This window comes from Equus przewalskii, chromosome 3, assembly GCF_037783145.1.
Source record: "Equus przewalskii isolate Varuska chromosome 3, EquPr2, whole genome shotgun sequence".
NCBI classification, from domain to species: Eukaryota; Metazoa; Chordata; class Mammalia; order Perissodactyla; family Equidae; genus Equus; species Equus przewalskii.
In genome coordinates, this window is record NC_091833.1 from 62,258,067 (window position 1) to 62,280,598 (window position 22,532).

The window sequence follows — 22,532 nt, forward strand, 5'->3', positions numbered from 1 at the left end:
GGTTTAACCTTGGTCTTGCATTAGTGTTACCTAGGGAGCTTTGAAAAATCCAATGCCAAAGCTGTACCCCAGAATGATTACATCAGAATATCTGAAGATAGGATCCAGGCATCAGTACTTTTTCTGTTAATTCTAGTGTACACCTAAAGTTGAGAATCACTGCTCTAAGACTGTGTATAAAGAGAATTTAAAGCCGTGTGCTCCCAAACTCTCCAAGTGTCTTAGTCAATTAGGGCTGCTATAACAAAGTACCATAGACTTGATGGCTTATAAACAACAGAAATTTATATCTGATAGATCTGGAGGCTTGAAGTCTGAGATTTCAGAGTACCAGCATGGTGTTGGGTTCTCGTGATGTCTTTCTTCCAGGTTGCAGAATATGACTTCTTGTTTTATGCTCATGATGGAGAGCAAAGAGAAGTAGTAAGCTCTCTCATGACTCTTATAAGTGTACTAATCCCATTCATGAGGCTTCCACCCTCGTGACATCCAATCCTAATCACTTCCCAGATTCTCCACCTCCTAATACCATCACATTGGGGGGTAGAATTTCAACATTTGGATTTTGGTGGGAACGTAAACATTTAGTCCATAACACTAAGGGAGTAAAGTTGCTTTTTTATTCAATGCTGAATAGAAGCAGACCTTTGAATTGGCTGGCGCTTTCTGAGAAATTTCAGATGGGAAGATTCCATAGTTTGTCGTGGTAGACTTTTTTAATTTTTAAATATTCTAGACAAAAATGTTCCTCCTGTCTTTATTTTATCGTGTAATCCAAACCTGTTTTGTTTCAGAATCAGTGCAAACAGAGACAAAAGCTCTTCTGTGTTTCTTTTTTTGGATTGTGAAATTCATCATAGATTAAAAATATAAGTAAATCTCTCTTAGCATGAGAACAGTTTTAGTGTTTAGTGTCTTTCTAGCTTCAAAAAGGACACATATTAAATTGATAAAAATTTTAATTACAATAGTACTCCTCTAGATGGAAAAAATACACTTCACGGATATACTCCATTGTCAGAAACTTTTGAGGAGATGAAAAAATACGGGAGGCATTGAGATGTATTTCAAGGTCTCCAAATAAAGGACTTGTCAAAGTTGAATATCTTTAGTGATATAATAGTCATTCAACAAATATTTATTGACTGCCTCCTGGGTGTCCTGCACTGCTTTTGGCTTAAAAGACTACAGCAGTGACAAAGACAGATGAACTTCCTACTTTCATGGAACTTAATTTTAGTTGGAAAGACTGACAGTATACAATTAGACTAGAAAATAAATAATACAATTTAGTCATTAATATTGCAATGATAAATATAAAATTAATAATACATTATAGTCATTAATATTATTAAAAAACTAAGGTGATGGGATAGAGACCATGATAGAGGGGACGAGCTACTGTTCATAGGGTCAGAAAATACTACTCTGAGGACTGACAAATGTAAGTAGAAATCTGAATGTTGAGGAGAAACTGGCCATTTGAAAATCTTAGTGAATTCCAGGCAGAGGGAACTGTAATTGTCAATTCCTGGGGTATGCCTCTGCAGTTAATGTTTTGAAGGGAATTAGAAAAGGTAGAAGTAATGAGGTATTTTATATAAGATAGTGGCAAATTGAGGTATTTTCCTCAGTCAAATAGAGGACTTTCTTTGTTTTTCTTCTTCTCCCCAAAACCCTCCAGTACATAGTTGTATATTCTAGGTGTAGATCCTTCTAGTTCTGCTGTGTAGGACACCACTTCAGCATGGCTTGATGAGCAGTACTAGGTCAGCACTCGAGATCTGAACCAGCGAAACCCTGGGCTGCCACAGCAGAGGGTGCGAACTTAACCACTCAGCTATGGGGGCTGACCCTAAATAGAAGACTTCTTGTTGGAAGGTGTCTGGTACCCTTACTTTCTCTTTGTCCTTCTGGGCTTTTTTCCCCCCATTTTCTTCTTGTACTTTCCTTGTTTTCCCCACTACCCCCTCCAAAAAAAACTCAAGTGTGCACGCAAAGCCGGACCACATTTTTTAGCAGTCTACAGGGATGGGCCCAGGGCAAGCATGGGGATGACTTCTGTGGCTGTGGCATGATTGCTGATGTCCTGTTGTCGTAATCTTGAGGCATAATTTGAGGCAAATGGAACAATAACTAGAATGAGATGTATTGGGAAGAGAATGGGAAATATTTAGAATGTACTACAGCCACTTTCTCTTGAGTTTGCTTTCAAGGAGTAGAAGTTTACATTTTTTGATGCCAAACTCTTCAAATTTCTGTATGTCTTTTTATACATTACAAGTTTTAGGTTACCTTCCTTAACCAGGTGTTTAACTTCACATTCCTAAAATTTGTAATTTGTTTTGTTCATGACTTAGCTAATTTATTATGTAATTCATGGGGAACGTATTTGGGTAGCATTTTAGGGGAAAAGGATGACTCTGGTTTTGTTGGTGGGATGTTTGGTGGGGGCCAGATGTTCAATGAAAGGAATTTTATAATTTTGGTTTAATCTCCTTTGTGATTTGGGGCAAAGCTGTAGTATACTAAAATAAATTATCTTTTAATTTTTTTCTTTCTTTCTTTGTTATTAGACAGTTTATACTAAGGAATTACTTCTTGAGGTATTAATGGTGTATCATGTGCCTGTCAACATTCTAGTTACCTTTTTCTCTTATAAAAGTATGGATTTTCGATGAAATTTTGCAAATGCATATATTTCAGAGCCATTTTGCCAGCATACTATACAGACAACTTAGCTATATTCCTTAGGAGCTTTTCAGTGTCAAGTAGGCCTATCCTTAAATAATCTCTTTATCAAGTGGAACCTATTGCCGATGGCTATTCAGTTAATTTGTTTCGTGAACACTTGCAGTGTACCACATGTGATTTTCATTTGCAGTGAGAAACTAAAGTAAATGATATGTTTAGGCAATTTAAGGGTTTCAGTGTATGGACTTAATTTTTTTGCCAATCAAATGATAATTCATTGTTTTATCATGACTAGATAATGGATCAAAGTCAGTGATGTTTTAGTAAAATTATTCTGCTCCATTGAATGTTTCTATAAAGCAAAAGCTCCTTTACAATTAGTAGGTAGATGAAGTGACCATGTTCCAGTTTGCTTGGGACATTTCTTTATGCTTGTTTGTCTGGGGTATTTTAAAAAATGTTTAGATTTAGATTATATGGGTACCCTAAAGTTAGAAGAATGATGGCAGTGTAACTCTGAGGTTACATTGGTTCATAGACAGTTTTTCCCAATATTTTTAGGTTTTGTACTACCAGATAATAGGAGCTAAATGCAAAGTATACTAACACAGTTGAATGTACTAAGTCAATGAGTAAATAATATATTTAACATGATGCTCATTCAGCTTAATTTCTTTGCCTTGGCTTAATTTGGCTGAGTATTCTCTCTTGAAAGTGCTTGTTACAGGGTTCTCTTTTCTTTTAAAAGTTGGCATATTTACTATAATATTTCTTTGTGGGAGTTTAATATGTCTTTTCAAGTATGCTAGTATTTTTATTATAATTGCTATGTATTTTTCTTAGTGTTCTGATTAGAATTGCATAAGTTTTGGGTGGAATGTCCCCAGTTCTATTTTTTCCAGCTAAGCCATGTTTGTTGTGTGTGTTTGTGTGTGTGTGTGTGTGTAAGATTTGCCTTTAGCTAACATTCATTGCCAGTCTTGCTCTTTTTTTTCACTTGAGGAAGATTACCCCTGAGCTAACATCTGTGCCAGTCTTCCTGTGCTTTATATGTGAGATGCCTCTACAGCGTGGCCATGGGGCTGGCCCCAGCTATGTTATTTTTAATGTGCTGTTTTGCAGAATGTGAGGTTGTCTGGATGCATTTATTGTGTTATAGCACAATTTTCTGTATTGCTATAGACATTGCATAAACCTTGATTTCCGTGATGTAGACAGTATTCACTGTGTGACTATAGGAATATAAGACTTGAGTGTTACTTGCATAGTAACTTCTTTTCTACCTTCTACCACAAGAACCCTTCTTATTGTAGATGGGATTTATTAGCAACACAAGTTCTAACAACTATTTCAGAGCTGCTCAGTTTAGAGTGACTGATGGGGAGTTGGTGGCTCAAAGGGTGCTAATCAGAATACATCCTAAGTAACCAGCAGACAAAAAGGACTCAATGTTAGAGAAATGTTTATAGATCTTTTGAAATTTAATTGAATTAATTTCTGTCAAACATTTTAAATGCAGGAAATAAAATATGCTGTTTATGTTAAATTTAACCAGCATTTATCTATGACCTTTCACATGTGAAGTGCTGTTGTGGAAACTGAGATGGGTAAAGACATAGACCCTACCGACCAGGAGTTACTGACCTCATTGAGACTCATTTCCAAATTAATTAGCTAAACAATATCTATTGAATCGAATCAGCCATGAAGCTTCTTTTAATAATGCAAGTGATAATTAATTTTTAATCTTTGTAGTTTAAGATGTTTTAATTTCATATTTGCTTAAAGTAGCTGCTTAAAGTCCTGTTCCTAGGATGAAGACAAGAGTTTTGTGGAAACACTGTGTGACTCAAACTGCATGCTTTCTGCTTCTTTTCTGCCAGCAGACAACAGAATCAGTGAAATAGAAAGTAAGCTTGCGATGGGGAAACCAAGACAGGGCAAGTTATGATTAATTCTGTAGGTTGAACTTTTCTGACTGGGCATGTATTTTCATGATTGTGATTTCGTATAGTCTAGTAAAATTATTCCAAAATGAGAGTTACTTAACGATAGTTTGCAAAGAGCAGTGTGATTTCTAGGGGCCATTTGAGTAATTTTGTGAACCTTTATCAGGCCATGTTAAAAAATACTCTATGAACTTAGTTATGGGAAGCTCTTAATGTGTTTCAGTCCTTTGAAATTCTTCTTGAGGTCAGTGCTAAGCAGTGAATCCAGTATAATAGCTACGTAAATAGAGACTTTAGGATTTGGACGAACTACTTAAATGTCTGCTTATTTTGTAAAGTAATTTTGAAAAATATTGATTCTTGTCTACTCTGACATTTCATGAAATAATTTTATTCTGATTCTTCACATTTACCTTTGACATTAATGTTTTTAACGCTAAATCAACATTTTGGGTCATTAACACAGTTTTCTAGAACACATCTTCCCTTCCATTTAAGATTTGTGAGATAAAGTACTTTCACAGCTGTGTATAATGATTGTATCTGGAACCAGAAGCACCTCTTCTTAAAACTTGAAGACACTTGGGGTTTTCATTTTTTCTCTGTGTAGTGTCTATTCTTGCTCTCCACAATGAAATCATTTATTGGATAGTTTTAAAAAATGATCTTTAAAAGACTTCTATATATCCAGCATTTAGAATTGAAGACCAGGAATAAATTTTAATCTTGTTACATTTCTTTGCCTTAAAAAAATTGTCATGTGGATTTTACGTATACTTAACATCCATTCTAGACTTGCATTGTTTTGGGCTAATGTGTCAAAGTGACTTCCCTCTTTCTGAAGCATTTTTTGAGGTGGGAGTAAACATTGTTTTACGTTTGGTTGTGTATTATATTTGACATCTATATGCAAATTCAGATTTTTAGGAGTAATTTCTATGCAAAGTGTAATTAATCTTAAAATTAGAAGTTATCTTTCTCTAATTTCATCTAGCTTGATAATACAAGTGTTCTAAAGCCTCACCTAAGAAACAGTTACCGTTTTTTGCAGTCTTTGGATTTTGAAATTTAGGGAAAATAAAAAACAAGTGTAAAAGGGGCTGGCCCCGTGGCCGAGTGGTTAAGTTCGCGCGCTCCGCTGCAGGCGGCCCAGTGTTTCGTTGGTTCGAATCCTGGGCGCGGACATGGCACTGCTCATCAGACCACGCTGAGGGAGCGTCCCACATGCCACAACTAGAAGAACCCACAACGAAGAATACACAACTATGTACCGGGGGGGCTTTGGGGAGAAAAAGGAAAAAATAAAATCTTTAAAAAAAAAAAAAAGTGTAAGAGAAGTCTTTATTCTTATTGCATGGGATAAAAATGTACTTTTTTTTAAAAGATTTTATTTATTTATTTTCCTTTTTCTCCCCAAGGCCCCCCCGGTGCATAGTTGTATATTCTTTGTTGTGGGTCCTTCTAGTTGTGGCATGTGGGACGCTGCCTCAGTGTGGTTTGATGAGCAGTGCCATGTCTGCGCCCAGGATTTGAACCAACGAAACACTGGGCCGCCTGCAGCGGAGCGCGCGAACTTAACCACTCGGCCACGGGGCCAGCCCCAAAATGTACCCTTTTATACATACCACCTTTAGACTCAGATAAAGGAAAATTAATGGGTAGAGAAAAAGTATTAGTTATAATAGCAACGGTCTGTTTCGGTAATTACTGAAATTTATCAATATGGTACATTTATATTTATATCAATTCAAGTGAGCAAGTATCTAGTGTTCTACCATTACTTCTGCTCACCATTGTTTGATATACTAAGAATATTCTTTTCTGTTTGATCTCACCCAAATATTGGAAATTATTCATTCAGAAGCTATTTTGTTGAGCTCCTATTGTGTTTTTGGAGTTCGGGTTACATGAGTGACTGAAACGTAATAATCCTTAGTATCTTGGGATGTTGTAAAGACTTTGGCGTTGATCTAAGTGAAATGGGAGCCATTGGATAGTTTTAAAGAAAAGAGTGATAAGACCTGATTTACCTTTTAAAGGGAATTGGAATACTTAGAAATCTGACTCTTTCTTATTATTTGAGCTTAATTGTATATATATAAAATTAACATAGGGTTTCATCATTTATTTGGATAATAATAGACTATCAGAAATCTCCTGCTGTTGCTGCCCTCCATAGAATATTATCTCAGATCCGTGAAGCCAATGATAAGATGAAGATACTAAAGGCAAGGCTCTATACTTTCCTCTGAGAAAAAATACAGGAGGAAGAAGAGCTCTCTTCTTGAGATGGGAAAGAGAATACAGAAAGATATCATTTTAAGGCATGTTTAATTGAGATGTCTATAGCACATCCAGGAAGAGATATCTAGCAGTTTAGATAATAGAGAACTGAAGCTCAGGAGACAAGTCTGTTTGGTAGAGATAAATATTTCAGAATTATCAGTGGAATAGGTCATAGTTAAAACTTGTGTTCATAGATAACGTTACCCTTCTATTTAAATTCAACAAGGTTCAAGATAGAATGAAGAGGACATACCAGTATTTAAAACAGTTGGCCAAGGAAGAGAAGCTCAGAAGGGCTTGTGACCAGAAAATACTTGAGATGATGGGTGCATTTAATTGTGAACTGGACAGGAAAGAAATGATCCTGAAGAAAACAGATAGATTGAATGAAAGAGGAAAGATTTAGGGTCCTAGAATGTAGTTAAATGTAGATTTAATAGATGAGAAAGAATGGTAGAATTAGGCAAGATATTAAATGTAAAAGTTCAGAGGCAAAAAAAGATATAGGGGCTGGCCTGGTGGCACAGTGCTTAAGTTCGCACGTTCCACTTCGTTGGCCCGGGGTTCACTGGTTTGGATCCCGGGTGCAGACATGGCACTGCTTGGCAAGCCATGCTGTGGTAGACATCCCATATATAAAGTAGAGGAAGATGGGCATGGATGTTAGCTCAGGGCCAGTCTTCCTCAGCAAAAAAGAGGAGGATTGGCAGCAATTAGCTCAGGGCTGATCTTCCTCAAAAAAAAAAAAAAAAAGATATAAATATTTAACATATAACTATGAGGGGAGGTTATGATTTTGACTAGGTGATTGTTAAGATCCTTTCTACTTTTAAAATTTTAGGATTCTTAGAGCATTCATGTTTTTTTCTTTTTTTTGAATTTAAAAGAAATATGCATACTGTTGATCTTTTTAATTGACATTTTTAAACTCAAATTTGATGTTTATTGAATACTAAAATTTACAAACCAACAATTTTTTTCTTTTTTAAATTGTGATAAAATATACATAAAATTTTCCATTTTAACCATTTTTAAGCCTACAGTTTTGATACATTATGCCTTTTTTTTTTTTTTAAAGATTTTATTGTTTTCCTTTTTCTCCCCAAAGCCCCCCGTACATAGTTGTATATTCTTCGTTGTGGGTCCTTCTAGCTGTGGCATGTGGGATGCCACCCCAGCACAGCCCGAGGAGTGGTGCCATGTCCGCGCCCAGGACTTGAACCAACGAAACACTGGGCCACCTGCAGCGGAGCGTGTGAACTCAACCTCTCGGCCATGGGGCCGGCCCCAGTGCATTATGCCTTTTTGTCAATTATCTTTCCATTAACGATTTAAAATTCCTAATGAACTTCAAAAAATACTTTGATTAAAATATTGTATGTTGTCTTACCATAATTAATTCCATTAATGATGGAATTAAACTGAAAATTAAATTAAAAGATTTCTAGAAAATCCCCAAATATTTGGAAATTAGCCAACACATCTTAAAAATAATTCATGGGCCAAAGAGGAAGCCACATGGGAAATTAGAAAATATTTTGAATTGAATGAAGTATGTCAGGGGCTGGCCTAGTGACGCAGCAGTTAAGTTTGCACGTTCTGCTTCTCGGTGGCCCGGGGTTCACCGGTTCGCATCCCGGGTGCAGACATGGCACCGCTTGGCAAAAAGCCATGCTGTGGTAGGCGTCCCACATATAAAGTAGAGGAAGATGGGCCATGGATGTTAGCTCAGGGCCAGTCTTCCTCAGCAAAAAAGGAGGATTGGCAGTAGTTAGCTCAGGGCTAATCTTCCTCATAAAAGAAATAGATCAGAATTTGTGGTATGCAGTTAAAGCAGTGCTTAGAGGGAAATTTATAACATTAAATGCTTATATTAAAAAAAGCATAAAGTGGGGCTGGCCCTGTGGTCTAGTGCTTAAGTTCAGCATGCTCCACTTTGGCAGCCCGAGTTCATGGGTTATCATCCCGGGCACAGACCTACACCAGTTGTCAGCCATGCTGTGGCAGCAACCCACATATAAAATAGAGGGAGATTGGCACAGATGTTAGCTCAGGGCTAGTCTTCCTCAAACAAAAAAAGGGGAAGATTGGCAACGGATGTTAGCTCAGGGCTTATCTTCCATGGCCAAAAAAAAAAAAATCATAGTTTTAAAATCTTTGATCTAAAGTTCTATGAACAGAAACTAGGAAAAGAAGAGCAAATTAAACCAAAGCAGGCAGAATGAAGGCAAGAATCAAGATAAGAGTGGCAATCAATGGAAATAAAAAAAAAAAAAGAAAGAAAATATTACTGAAAGTTGATTCTTTGAAAGAATCATTAAAACTGATAAAGCTCTAATCAAACTGATCGAGAGAGAAAAGACATGTTACCAATATGAGCAGTGAAAAAAGGGACATTACTACAAATCCCACCCATATACATTAAAAGGTTCATAAAGGACTATTATGAATAACTTTGCCAACAAATTTAACTTAGACGAAATGGACAAATTTCGTGAAAAGCACAAACAATCAAATCTTACTCAAGAATAAATAAGTAATGGAATAACATTCTATCTAAAAGAGAAATAGTATTTCTAATTAAAAACTCTCAATTCATGGAATTGTCTGAGTCAGTTCATCTGTGAATTATATGAAACATTAAAGGAAGAAATAATTCCAATTCTATGCAAATTTTTCCACAAAATAGACAGTGAGTGATTACTTCCCAGCTTACATTATGAGACCAGCATTACCCTGATACCAAAACCAAACAAAGATATAAGAAAAGAAAATTATAGAGCAATATATATTATGGACGTAAATGTAAAAATTTTAACAATATTAGCAAACAGAATCTATCAATATATAAACAAGAGTATATACATCATGGGGCTGGCGCTGTGGCCGAGTGGTTAAGTTTGCGCGCTCTGCTTCGGTGACCCAGGGTTTCACCAGTTTGGATCCTGGGTGTGGACATGGCACTACTCATTGGGCCATGCTGAGGCGGCGTTCCACATAGCACAACTGGAGCGACCTACAACTGGAATATACAACTATGTACTGGGGGCTTTGGGGAGGAGGAGAAGAAGAAGAAGAAGAAGAAGAAGAAGAAGAAGAAACAAGATTGGCAACAGATATTAGCTCAGGTGCCAATGTAAAAAGAAAAGAGTGTATACATCATGAACGAAGAGTATGTATGCAAAGTTGATTTAACATTTGTTAATCAACCAATGTAATTCACTATATTAATACGTATACTCAAGAAAAAAAATCATTTTATGATCTCAATAGATAAAAGAAAAAGAATTTGACAATGTTCAATATGTACTCATAAAAAAATCCTTGGCAAACTAGTAATATAAAAGAATTTTCTTAACCTGATAAAGTGCATTTATGAAAAACCTGTAGCTAACATTATGGTCAATGGTGAGAATGACTACTTTTTCCCTAAGATTGAGAACAAGGCAGCGTTGTCCATTCTTATCATTCCTACTTGACATAGCACTCGAGATGTAGTCAGGTAAGTTAAAAAAAGAAAAAAAGCACAAAACTTGGAAAGAAACAAAGAAAACATCTTTGTTCACGGATGACATGATTGTTTATGTACCAAATTATTGGAACCTACAAAAAAGATAGTAGAACTAATGAGTGAGTTTAGCAAGGTCTCATATTCTGTATTTTAGAAATGAACATTTGGAAAATGAAAATTTTAAAAAATGTCCATTACACTAACACCAAAATACAAGGAATACTTAAGGATAAATAAAATGTGTGTATAATTTATATGCTGAAAACTGCAAAACATTTATGAGAGAAATCAAAGATGATCTAAATAAATAAAAATATATGTACTACAGTCATGGTTTGGAAGACTCAACCCTGTGAAGATGTCAGTCCCCTCCTTCTCATCCCCCAAAAATGGCCTATAGAATTCAACATAATCCCAATAAAAATCTTACCAGACCTTTTTTTAGGGTAAAAATGGACCAGTGGTTTCTAATACTTATGTGGACAGGAAAAGACTCTAGAATAGCCAAAACAATTTTGAAAAACAAGAACAAAGTTGAAGGATTTCAAGACTTACTGTAAACCTATATTAACCAAGATGGTGTGGTGTTGATGGAAGGATAGACATGTAGAGTAACAGAACAGAATAGTGTCTAGAGAAGATCCATGTCTGATCAGTTGATCAAAGGCACCTTTTCTCAATAGAGAAAATGTAGCCTTTTTAACAAATGGTGCTGAAACATTTGGACATCCTTTTATGGAAGGAACTTCAACTCATGTCTTGCACTTTATACAAAAATTAACTTGAATTGGATCATAAACCTAGATATAAAAGCTAAAACATTAAAGAAGAGAATGTAGAAAACCTTTGTGACCTTGGGTTAGGCAAAGATATTTTAGATAGGGTACAAAAAAGGCAAACATAAAATAAAGAAAACCATGATAATTTAGACTTCACCAAATTAAACGACTTGTTCTTCAGAAGATATTGAAAAGAAAATGAAAAGACAAGCTGTCAGCTTGGAGAAAATATTTGCAAACCACATGTCTGATAAAGGGCTTGTATCCAGACTATATTAAGAATTCTCACAACTCAATAATGGGGAAACAAACAACTGAGCAAAACATGGGTGAAAGATTTTTAGCAGATACTTTATTGGAGAAAATACACTCATGGCAAATAAGGTCAAGATGCTCAGTATCATTCGCTAGCCATTAAGGAATTGCAGAGTAAAATCACAAGGTGATTTCATCATAGTAAAATAGAGAGGAGGAATAAAAGAAAGGAAAAAACTGACAATACCAAATGCTAGTGAGACTCCAAAGCCACCAGAACTCTCATTCATTGCAGATGGGAAGGCAAAATGGTGCTATCATTTGGAAAAGTCTGGCAGTTTCTTATAAATTTAAATATATGCTTGTCATGTCTTGTCTTTCTCATATATTTACCCAAAGGAAGTGCACACATGCCCACATAAAGCCTTGTACTCAAATGTTCATGACCCGGAGAATAGCTAAAGGAGTTGTGCTATGTCCATTCTGATGAAATACTATTCAGTAGTAAAAAGGAACGAACTACTGATGCATGCTATAGCATGGATGAATCTCAAAGGCCTTATGCATTTGTGAAAGAAGCTGCACTCAAAAGTCTGGATGATTCCGTCCATTCTGGAAAGAAAAAATGAAAGTAACATAAAATGTGATGGTTTCTAGGGGCAGAGGGTAGTGGTAGGGGATTACCTACAAAAGAACAAGAGAAATTTTTTAGTATTAGAAATATTGTTTATCCTGATTGTGATGGTGATTACATAACTATGTATTTGTCAAAATTCATAGATTTGTATAATTAAAAAAAGTATGAATTTTATTCTGAATTATACCTCAATAAACCTCACCTTCAAAAAAGTTTGGATACAGAGGGAAAAAGAATGAATGAAGTGAATATATTTTCCTGATTTTGCTTCTCTTTAGAAAACAAGCAGCTGCTTTAACTGAATCTTATAATGACTTGATCTTGATGCCAATACTTTTTTCATTCATTTAAAAATAATTACATTGCATATGCATACTTCAAACTAAATTACATATGCCAGCAGGTTAATCCTATATATCTCAAAATAATACAAATTGTTGTTATAACTCTTCTGGAACTTTTGTTAAAAATATGGAAACGATTGGTTATCCTTGATAGTTTTCTTTGAAGGTCTTCAGTATTTTTTTCTTAATTATTTGCTAAGACCACACAATAGGAAACTACAGTTGTCTTTTTTTTCTTTTTTCTTTAAAGGTAAGCAATATAGAAGGGTACAGACAAGTAAAAAGGTCAAATTCTCTCACCAATTTCGCTCTTCAGTTACCACTATTAATAATCTGAGTTTATACATCTTGACGTTTTTTGTTTGTATGCTTGCCGATGCATATGTTTTGTTTTTAAAATCAACTTAAATAGGTAACAGACCACGTTTGCTTTTCTGCAGCTTCATTTTTACCTAAAGTGTATATCTTTCTGTATCAATATTTGTGTATTCATTAAGAAATATTTTTAAGTACTTAATATTTAAGGCTCTATTGTAGACGCTAGAGCAAGGAACAAAATAGGGTCCCTGCTGAAGTGAACGTGTGTTTAAGTAAGAGGAAGATAATAAACAGATTGGGGGAAAATGTCACTATAAGTTTCGTAAAGGTAAATAATAAAGGCTCAAAAGATGAAAAGTGATGGGACAGACGTGGTAGAGACCTTTATATGTAGATCTACTGAATTTATTTTTCAGATAGCTATTTATTATTTCATAGAATAATTTATTTGACCATTATTCTGTTGATGGGAGTATGGCTTATTTATAGTTTTTTTCTGTTATAATCAATATTGTAATAAACATCCTTGTCCATGTTTTTTTTGGCTTACGTATACAAATATTTCTGTAGACTAAATTCCTAGAAGGAAAATTGCATTTTTAAGTGTTGATTTTTAGATTCTGCCAAATTATCTTCCAAACATGACATATTATCTGTCAATGAATGAAAAATAATTCCTCATTTTAATTTGTGTTTACCTGATTCCCAATGAAATTTAGTGTATTTATTGGTCATTTGTTATTTCTCGTATAAATTGCCTACTCATATCGTTTTGCCCATTGTGGGATTTGTCTTTTTCTTACTGAGATTTTAGGATTTCTTTCTAATTCTGTTTGTAATATATACATCGTATTTTGTAATAATTTCTCCTAACTTGTCAGTTGTCTTACTTTGTGGAATCTTTGGATTTTTCATTTTCATACTGTCAAAATCTATCAGTTTTTTCCTTCCTGGCTTCCAGGTTTTATGTCTTTCCAGAAAAGCCTTTTTACAGTAACTTAATATCCTATATTTTCTTCTACTTCTTCTTTAGTTTTATTTATGTTTCTAGCAGATTTTAATTCATCTGGAATTTTTTTTATATATATTCTGTGGTAGAAACCTAACCGTTTTTTCCATTTTTATAATCATTCTCCCAAAATAATTTATTGAGCATGTCTTTTTTTCCCACTGACTTGAAATACCACCTTTATCATATTTTAGAAGTCCAAAATATATGTGTTCTTAATTTAATATTCCATTGTTTTGATTATTTTCATTTTATATTTGACATCTGGTAGGGCACCCCACCCCCCATTGTCTTTTTCAAAAAAGTTTTGGCAATTTCTGTGTATTTTCTCTTCCAGATGAACTTTAGAATCAACATGTCAAGTTCCATTAAAAATCCCTTTGGGATTTTGATTGGAAGTGCATTGAATTTACAGATTAATTTGGGGAGAATTGACATCTTTACACTATTGAATCTTCCCATCCAGGAACATGGTATGCTTCTCCATTTCTTCAGGTGTTTTTTTATGTCCTTTAGTAAAGTTTTGTAGTCTTTTTCTTGTAGGTCTTACACTTTTCTTGTTAGGTTTATTCCTGGGTATTTCATAGTTTTTGTTCTTATTGTGAATTACATCTTTTCTTCCATTTTCCATTTTATTTTTTAATTGGTTATTGCTAGTGTATAGGAAATTATTGATTTTTGTATGCTGATCTTATTGTTTACTTAGTTTTCAATTGATTCTCTTGAAATTTCTAGAAAGACGATTATGTTTTCTGCAAATGGTTGCATTTTGTTATTTCCTTTTCTCAGTATTTATACTTCTCTAGGGTTTTTTTGTTTGTTTTGTTTAGTTTTTTTCTGGTCGTATTGCATTGGTTAAATTTCTAGATCTGTGCATTACTAGTTCTGATTTGAGCATCTTTCCTGATTTTAATGGAATACTTCTAATTTTTAAACATTTACATTGATATATGCCTTAGATTTCTGGTAGAATACATTATCAGGAACAAAAGTGTCCTTCTTGGCTTAACAAATATTTTTGGTAATGGATATTGTGTTTATTATGTGTTTTTATTGAGATGATACATATTCTTTTCACCTCTAATATTTTAATATAGTGAACTACATTAGTACATTTACCTAATATTGGTCATGCTGTTTTTCATTTTTAATATTTATTCAGCAAGTATTTATTTGGATATTGCATTGTGCGAGGAACTTTGCCACACACTGGTGATAGTTCTGAGTAAGTCTGAATGATGCCTCTCTTTTTTTTTATGGAGAAGGAAGATGATAAGCGAGTACTCAAGAACAAGATAGTTTTAGGCTGTGATTTTAGTATTCTGGAGGCAATAAAGAGAGTGATGTGGTAGAGAGATGAGGAGAGTACCTCTTTTGATAGTAGTATTTGAGAAGGTAAAACGTAAACTAAGACTTGAGGAATGAAAGCACTGGGAAAAGCCTTCTAGGTGGGGGAAGATCACTATTTCTGAATGTACAATTAGTTGTATTTCTTAGTTTTTTTCTTTATCCCCTTTCTTGTGTGTGTTGTATGATAGTCTTTTACACAACTGCTGAATTTAGTTTGCCAGTAGTGTGTTTCACTTAAGTTTTGTTTAGTGTTTTTGCTGTTTCTCGTCAGGTTTGCTAATAAGGTTATTTGCACTTATGAGCTAGGGAGTTTTCCTATCTGTTTTCTGGGCTTTGTAAATAATATAGTAATGTTCTGTTTCTTCTGAGGAGTAGATCTGTGACTACCCTTAAGATGTCTTCTATACATATATTCTGTTATGCTTCCACTTTTTCTTGAGTTAATTTTGATAGTTCCTTTTCCTAGGAAACCATCCATTTTGTTTAGACTTGCACATTGGTTGATATAGTTTTGCTCAGTTTTCTAATTTTCTTCTTCCTTGGTGAGAAAGATTGGCCTTGAGCTAATATCTGTTGCCAGTCTTCATTCTTTTGCTTGAGAAAGCTTGTTGCTGAGCTAACATCTGTGCTCGTCTTCCTCTATTTTGTATGTGGGACGCTGCCACAGCATGGCTTGATGAGCAGTGTGTAGGTCTGCACCTGGGATCGGAACCCGAGAACCCTGGGCTACCAAAGCGGAGAAGCGTGTAAACTTAACCACTATGCCACAGGCCAGCCCCTCAGTTTTCTAATTTTAAGGACTCCTTATGTTTTTTTCTTTCTCTAATTTTTCATAATCAAACTTTCTGAAGGCTTGTCTCTTTCTTGCTAGACTTACCCAAGAAGCAGTTTTTGGTTTTATTAATTACTTCTGTATCTCTTCTCAAGTTCTTCACTTCTATTTTTATCATTATAAATTATATTGATATACTTTGCTTTGTATTTTATTTTTGCAGCTTGGTATATTTTGATTTGTATTTTATTTTTTGAAGATTTTTATTTTATGCATCTTAATCTTTCTTGTGTTCTTTTGAATACATTGAAGACTCTAAACTTTTTCTTTAAGGACAGCTATAGCCAAATCCCATAGGAAATAGTATGCTCAAATTTTCATTTTCATTTCTTCTGTTGTCTGTGTTAATTAGTAGACTTTTTTCTTCTCTTTTTAAATTTTCAAGTAGATTGTCATCCTTTTATTGTTAATTTTAAGTTTCTTTAGCTTCATGTACCAAGAATGTAACCTGTTTTAATTCTTTTTTTTTTTTTGAAATCTGTTGAGAGTTTCCTTTGCTTAAGATATGCCAGGGTTTTATTTGTTTTCAAAGACTGTATTCCCTGTTGATGATATACTAAGTTCTATTTCACTATGAAATGTAACTGTAATTACTTCTTTTTCTGAATCCTCCATATTCTTGCATAATCTACACGCTCTTTTCATTTTCTGAGACAGGTATGTGGAAAGCTTCTTACTATGTTGTGTTAATTTTCCAGTTGCTTATATTTCTAGCATTTTTACTTTAGATATTTCTATGTTGCTATTGTTAGGTGCATAAAAGTTGGGCTATTACACGTTTTTGGTGTATATTATCTTTTAACATTATAAAATATCCTTTTTTCTATTTAATGCTTTTTGCCTTGAATTTTTTGGCTGATATTAACAATGACATCCTTGACTGAGATTGCTTTCTCACATGTCTGTTTTCTGCCTTTATGATGAAAATTTTAGATGTTCTCTTATAATAGCATATAGTGGAATTTTTCCTCCTCCTTTTAGTTTTTTATCCTAATCTGTATGTCATTTCTTAAAATAAGAGAAATATTCTCAGTCACGTGGTCTTTTAGTCTTTTGGTCTTTGGTCTTTTCCCGTACATTGAAGGTTATGGCAGAGATGCTGTGTTTTCTTATTACCCCTTCTCCTTGTCTTCTATTGAGTTTCCTCTCTTCTGCTTCCTTCCCAGTTTGAAAGCTCTGTGTTTTATTCCTGTTCTTCTGCAGGCATTGAATTGAATTAAACAGTATTTGTAACTAGTTACTCCCTTTCCCTGAACATATGCATTTGGCATTATTTCATTCAATCTTGGCTTTCTTATTTTTTAAGTAATCTAAAATTTTAGTATTATGTTTATATTGTAATAGGCTTTTACTTTTCTAACCTTAAGGAATCATTTATTAACAACTACCTGAGATGTTAAAGATAAATTGTATTATACAAGCTTCTTTTCTAACTGCTTAGTGTAAATGATTCCAAGGCTGTCCTTTTCTAGGATTCATTTTTGCTGTTGAAGGCATACATTCTCTAAATTCAGAAATGTTTGTGGTTTTTAAATTTTTGAAGTGTTTACGTATCTAAATTATTATTTTATTCTGCAATTTGGAATTTTATTTTCAAAAGAATTGTGCTTCAGAACTTTTAATTACACAGTTGTCTTCCAGCAGCTGGTGTTGTATTTATTTGGGAAGTCTGATATCAGTCTGATTTTTAATTCTCTTCCTAACAGTCATCCCCCTCACCCAGAATCTTTCTAGAATTTATATCCTTGGAATTCTCAAATTTCACCAGTTTACGACTGTGTGTGTGCTTATCTGTATGTGTGTGTATATCTGCATGTGCATTTTAAAACCATCTCATAAGAATCATTTTCTTCTGAGGCTGTTTTTATGATAATTGATGAATAATAATAAATACCAGACATTTATATAATTAAATTGCATTGTACTGTTGATAGAGGTTTTGGGGGAAATTTGTGTAATAATCTGGAAGTTTAATTCTATTACAGAAAAACCCTCTTATAAACTCTAGATCTGAGAATTCCATTCAGTTTTTACTTATTTTAAACACTCATAATTTTCCACTTTATAAAAGTTTACAGTTAATTGTAAACATTTCATATTGATTTGTTGTCATTTCATACTGAGTTGTTGTGGGCAGATAGGTACTTTGAAGTATAAGAAAAGAAGTCATTTTCTATTAGCTCTATGAGAATAATGCTGTGTTAACCATTATATTACTGATTCTTAGCACATTCCTAGATCTTAACTAAAATTTATTGGATGGATAGATGAGCACAAATGAATGAATGTAGGAATGAATCAGTGTTTTCTCAATGAATAGACTTTCTGAGAGCTAAATTTATTTTTACTCACGTTCACTTTAATCTCAGGATACTGATACCATAATAATTTATACTATTAAGTGATACTCCTTTTACTAGAAGGACTTTAAGTGGATTTTTATTTTATTTTATTTCACTGTATACAGAGATCAGTATTCAGTGACCCTACTTTTATCTTAATAATATGGAAAAAAATCTAAATATATTAGTTTTGGAATAATTTACTCTTTATTAAGAATTGTAGTATTTTAGTTGAAGTTAAGCCTATTTAAGACTAAAAAACATACAGACCAAAGAAATTTTTATTAGGTTTCAGGGTCACATGACAAAGAGAATAAATTATGATGACTATAATTTTGAATATTTCATGTATAATAAATCTGTGTTTGTATTCAAAGAACTAGGAGGAGCAAATACCATATTTTTCTGGGCATATTTGAGGGACATAATGTAAACTATTAAGAATTTATTCAATCAGTGTTATGAAATTATCATAGATTAAAATTATCTTTTAATAAGTATCTTTTTTAAGTATCTTTTTTTAAGTATCTTTTTTATAGTCTTTTTATATGCAGCTTTTTAAACTTTTTATATGCAACAGATATTTTCATAATGATAAATAATACCAGGATTCAGAAACTATTAATTGCTTTGAGTTATGTTTATGTGGCCTGTTCTCTGAATATCACTGAGTAAGTGATGACACTTGAGTTATTGTATAATTCACTCCATGTTGATAGCCTCAAGTCAAGGTGTCATGAACATTTATTTTTTTATAGGTGAAATGGTTACCAGTTATGATCTATGGATCTATGTCTGTAAACCTACTTTATGTCACTGAAATGATGAAATTGGTTGTAAGAGTCAAACTAAAAGTAAAGTTTACTTTACTAAAAGTAAAAATCATAAAAATATAAAACCTTCGTTGTAAACATTATCTCTTTTTTTTTCTCACCCTGAGCTAACATCTGTTGCCAGTCTTCCTCTATTTTGTATGTGGGTCACCACCACAGATTGGCCACTGATGAGTGGTGTAGGTCCATACCTGGGAACTGAGCCTTGGCCACCAAAGTGGAGCATGCCAAATGTCACCACTAGGCCATGGGTTGGCCCCATCATGAACATTCTTTTGGAGAAATTATTCTGCATTGACTGGATTGAGAGATCTTTAAATTTTAAGTATGGTGAACTTTGTGCCTTCTTGAAGTATAGATTATCATCTTGAAATTCAGATTACTAGCTTGAAATTCAGTGATAAATGGACAGGATAGTTTCCTGAATAACAAAAGGAGTAATAAATTGGTAGAAAGGGGTAAGATGGGTGGCCAGAAAGTGTTAAAGTTCAAGAAGTCCAAATTCTGGAGTGGCTAGTATTTGGATTTTCTAAAGTATGTTTATCCTTAGAGACTGACCCTTTTTCCCATCCCCACCTCTTTTCATTTGACGTATTGAAGTAAGTTCCTAATTGGTTTCTTTGTCTCTGTTGTCCATCTATTCAAAATAGTCTTTCACATGGTCTCTAATTATCTTTGTAAAGCACTGATTATTTATCTTAATACTTAATTTCTTTAGTAACCTACCATAAAAATTTTGAACTTCTCAGCACATTATTGAAAGGACCCATCTTCCTTAAACGTTATTCTTTTTACCATTCTCACTCAGAATTGTTTTTTCCTTCCTGTGTACAATCACTGTATTAGTATCCATTTAGTATTGTTTTCAGTCTTATTTAATATGGTTAGCTGTTTGCACATAGAGTTGCCTTTCAATATTGTATATTTGTGGAAGGCATTGATTATAATAAAATCATTTTTGTGTTTCCATTCTTCTTTGGTTATCCTACCTCTTTGCACATAGTTTGTAATTGGTAATGAATATTTGTTAAATGGAAGGGAGTTTGTATATATCATGTCCAGTTAATCAGAATATTCTATATCATTATCCTTTGGAACAAATACCAGTTTATTACACTACAGAATGGACTGTTCTTCTCTAATATGGTAGTGATAATATATCTGTTTTGAAGAGGAATTGGTTTGAAATGTAATGCTAACATTCACAGTTGGTACAGCTGGCCCTACATTTCCTAATTTCCATGTGACTTTGTGTTTTGAGTATAGAGGGTTTGGGAGTACCATTAATGGCATAAACAAATACTTTCAACCCTGACCATTGTTAAAATAAGACTTTGGTTTTTGTTGTTAAGCATTGTGTTAAGTTTGTTTTGCGGAGAAAGTAAAAAAGAATTTTAATTACTTCATTAATCTAAATAGTTTAGATTACTTTAATAGATTTAAATATTTAAATAGATTTTAATAGATTTAATTACTTTGTTAATCCAAATAGTTAGTCTAAATACTGTTAAATAATAATTTTTTTAAACAAAATCAACCTCTCCAGTGAAACATGATCTTTAATCTTTCAAATCCAAAGGATTTAACATGCACGAAAACATGTATAGTATAGTATACTAGAGACTAGTTTAATATAGCCTCTATAAATCTCTTTCTCAGATCCAACATTATCGAGAATTTGCCACAACAGTTTGTTTTCCTGAATTATTTTATGGCATATCCCTGACACTATTCCTGTATATTGGAGTATGCATCTCTAGAAGATAAAGGGTTTTTCTTTTTTTGTTTTTGTGCTGAGGAATATTTGCCCTGAACTAACATCTGTTGCCAGTCTTCCTCTTTTTTGTTTGAGGAAGATTAGCCCTGAGCTAACATCTGGGCCAGTCTTCCTGCACTTTATATGTGGGTCGCTGCCACAGCATGGCTGACAAGTGGTGTAGGTCTCCACCTGGGATCCGAACCTGAGCCACTGAAGCAGAGTGTGCTGCACTTAATCACTATGCCGTGGGGCCGGCTCCAGGGAGGCATTTTCTTACCCAACCAGGGTAATTTCTTTATGCTGTCTCTTACCCAGTTAATATTCAGATTTCTTCACTTGTCTTGAAAATTTCAAATAAGGTGTATATTATTTTGTTGGTTATGTGTCTGGAGTCAACAGTTTTTTACTTTCTCTCTCTCTGTCTCTCTGTTTTGTTTTTTTTTTCCCCCACATGTTCTACACTTTAGATTTCTCTGTTTAACTCAGTGCTTCTCAGCTTCCCACCTCCCAAGGTTTTTTTGTTCATTTGTTTGTTTTTCCTGCAAGGGGACGTTTGGCAGTGTCTGGAGATATTTTTGGCATCACAAGTTGTGATAGGATTGCTACTGGCATATAGTGGGTAGAGGCCAGAGATGCTGCCAAACATCCTGAAGTGCATAGGATAGCCCTTAACAACAAAGTATTATCCAGCCCAAAACATCAAAGCCTAAAATGTGAGTAGTGCCAAGATTAAGAAAATTGTTGCATGGGGCCAGCCCGGTGGTGCAGCGTTTAAGTGTGCACGTTCAGCTTTGGCGGCCCGGGGTTCACCGGTTCGGATCCCGGATGTAGACATGGCACCGCTTGGCAAGCCATGCTGTGGTAGGCATCCCACATATAAAGTAGAGGAAGATGGGCATGGATGTTAGCTCAGGGCCAGTCTTCCTCAGCAAAAAAGAGGAGGATTGGCAGCAGATGTTAGCTCAGGACTCCTCTTCCTCAAAAAAAAGAAAAAAGAAACGTTGTTCGTAATATTTACCTTATTAATTTTTGTAAACTGAAAATTATTTCTCAGGGCTCTATTAGATTATTGTTTATTTTGAGGAGAGGCAAGAATACTTCATAGGAGGTGCTTTGTATTTTATATTGCATAAATCGGGCATATAATGTTCAGTTGCCACACTTTTAGTAATTAAACAATGGATTCAAGTGGTGACAGCTTTGTCCCTAAATATAGAATATATAGTCAGCTTTCCTAGAATGGAATGAAACAACCTCTTTTTACTCCAGCAGGGAATTTGCTAGTGGAAAGAATATTGAAATAGTTAATGGATAACTGGTCTCTTGGTGCTGGATATTTAGAAACCTGCTATGTGGGTAAGGGTCCTGTGCTTCTGTTTTTTCATCTGTAACAATGAATTGAATCTGGTGATTTCTGAGGCCCTTGCATTTTGATGGTTCTTTATATTAGACAAGAGTCTGATGCACAAGCAGCCTTTCATGAAATATCCAGCCGGTCAAGACAACACATCCAAAAATAGTTTAAGTATAACTTAAATTGTCATGCTTTGAATATTGATGACTTTGATAGTTTCTTTTCCTTAGGAAATAAGTTTAATAAGGACATCCCTTTCCTTCTGTCTCTCCTCTCTTCA

At 34.2% G+C, this 22,532-nt stretch overlaps 1 protein-coding gene across 9 annotated transcripts in view; it reads left to right on the forward strand.

Annotated features, from left to right (window-relative positions):
* ANKRD17 (ankyrin repeat domain 17) overlaps positions 1–22,532 on the forward strand; it is a 165,329-nt gene that overhangs the window by 48,610 nt on the left and 94,187 nt on the right. The window contains exon 2 of one of the 9 annotated variants that reach the window (XM_070614672.1): positions 14,120–14,255. The exons of the other annotated variants lie outside the window; for them this stretch is intronic. Within the exon in view, the coding sequence (XP_070470773.1) occupies positions 14,253–14,255 (3 nt within the window). The 5' untranslated portion in view covers positions 14,120–14,252. The remainder of the gene's footprint in view (positions 1–14,119; positions 14,256–22,532) is intronic. 9 annotated transcript variants of the gene reach the window in all.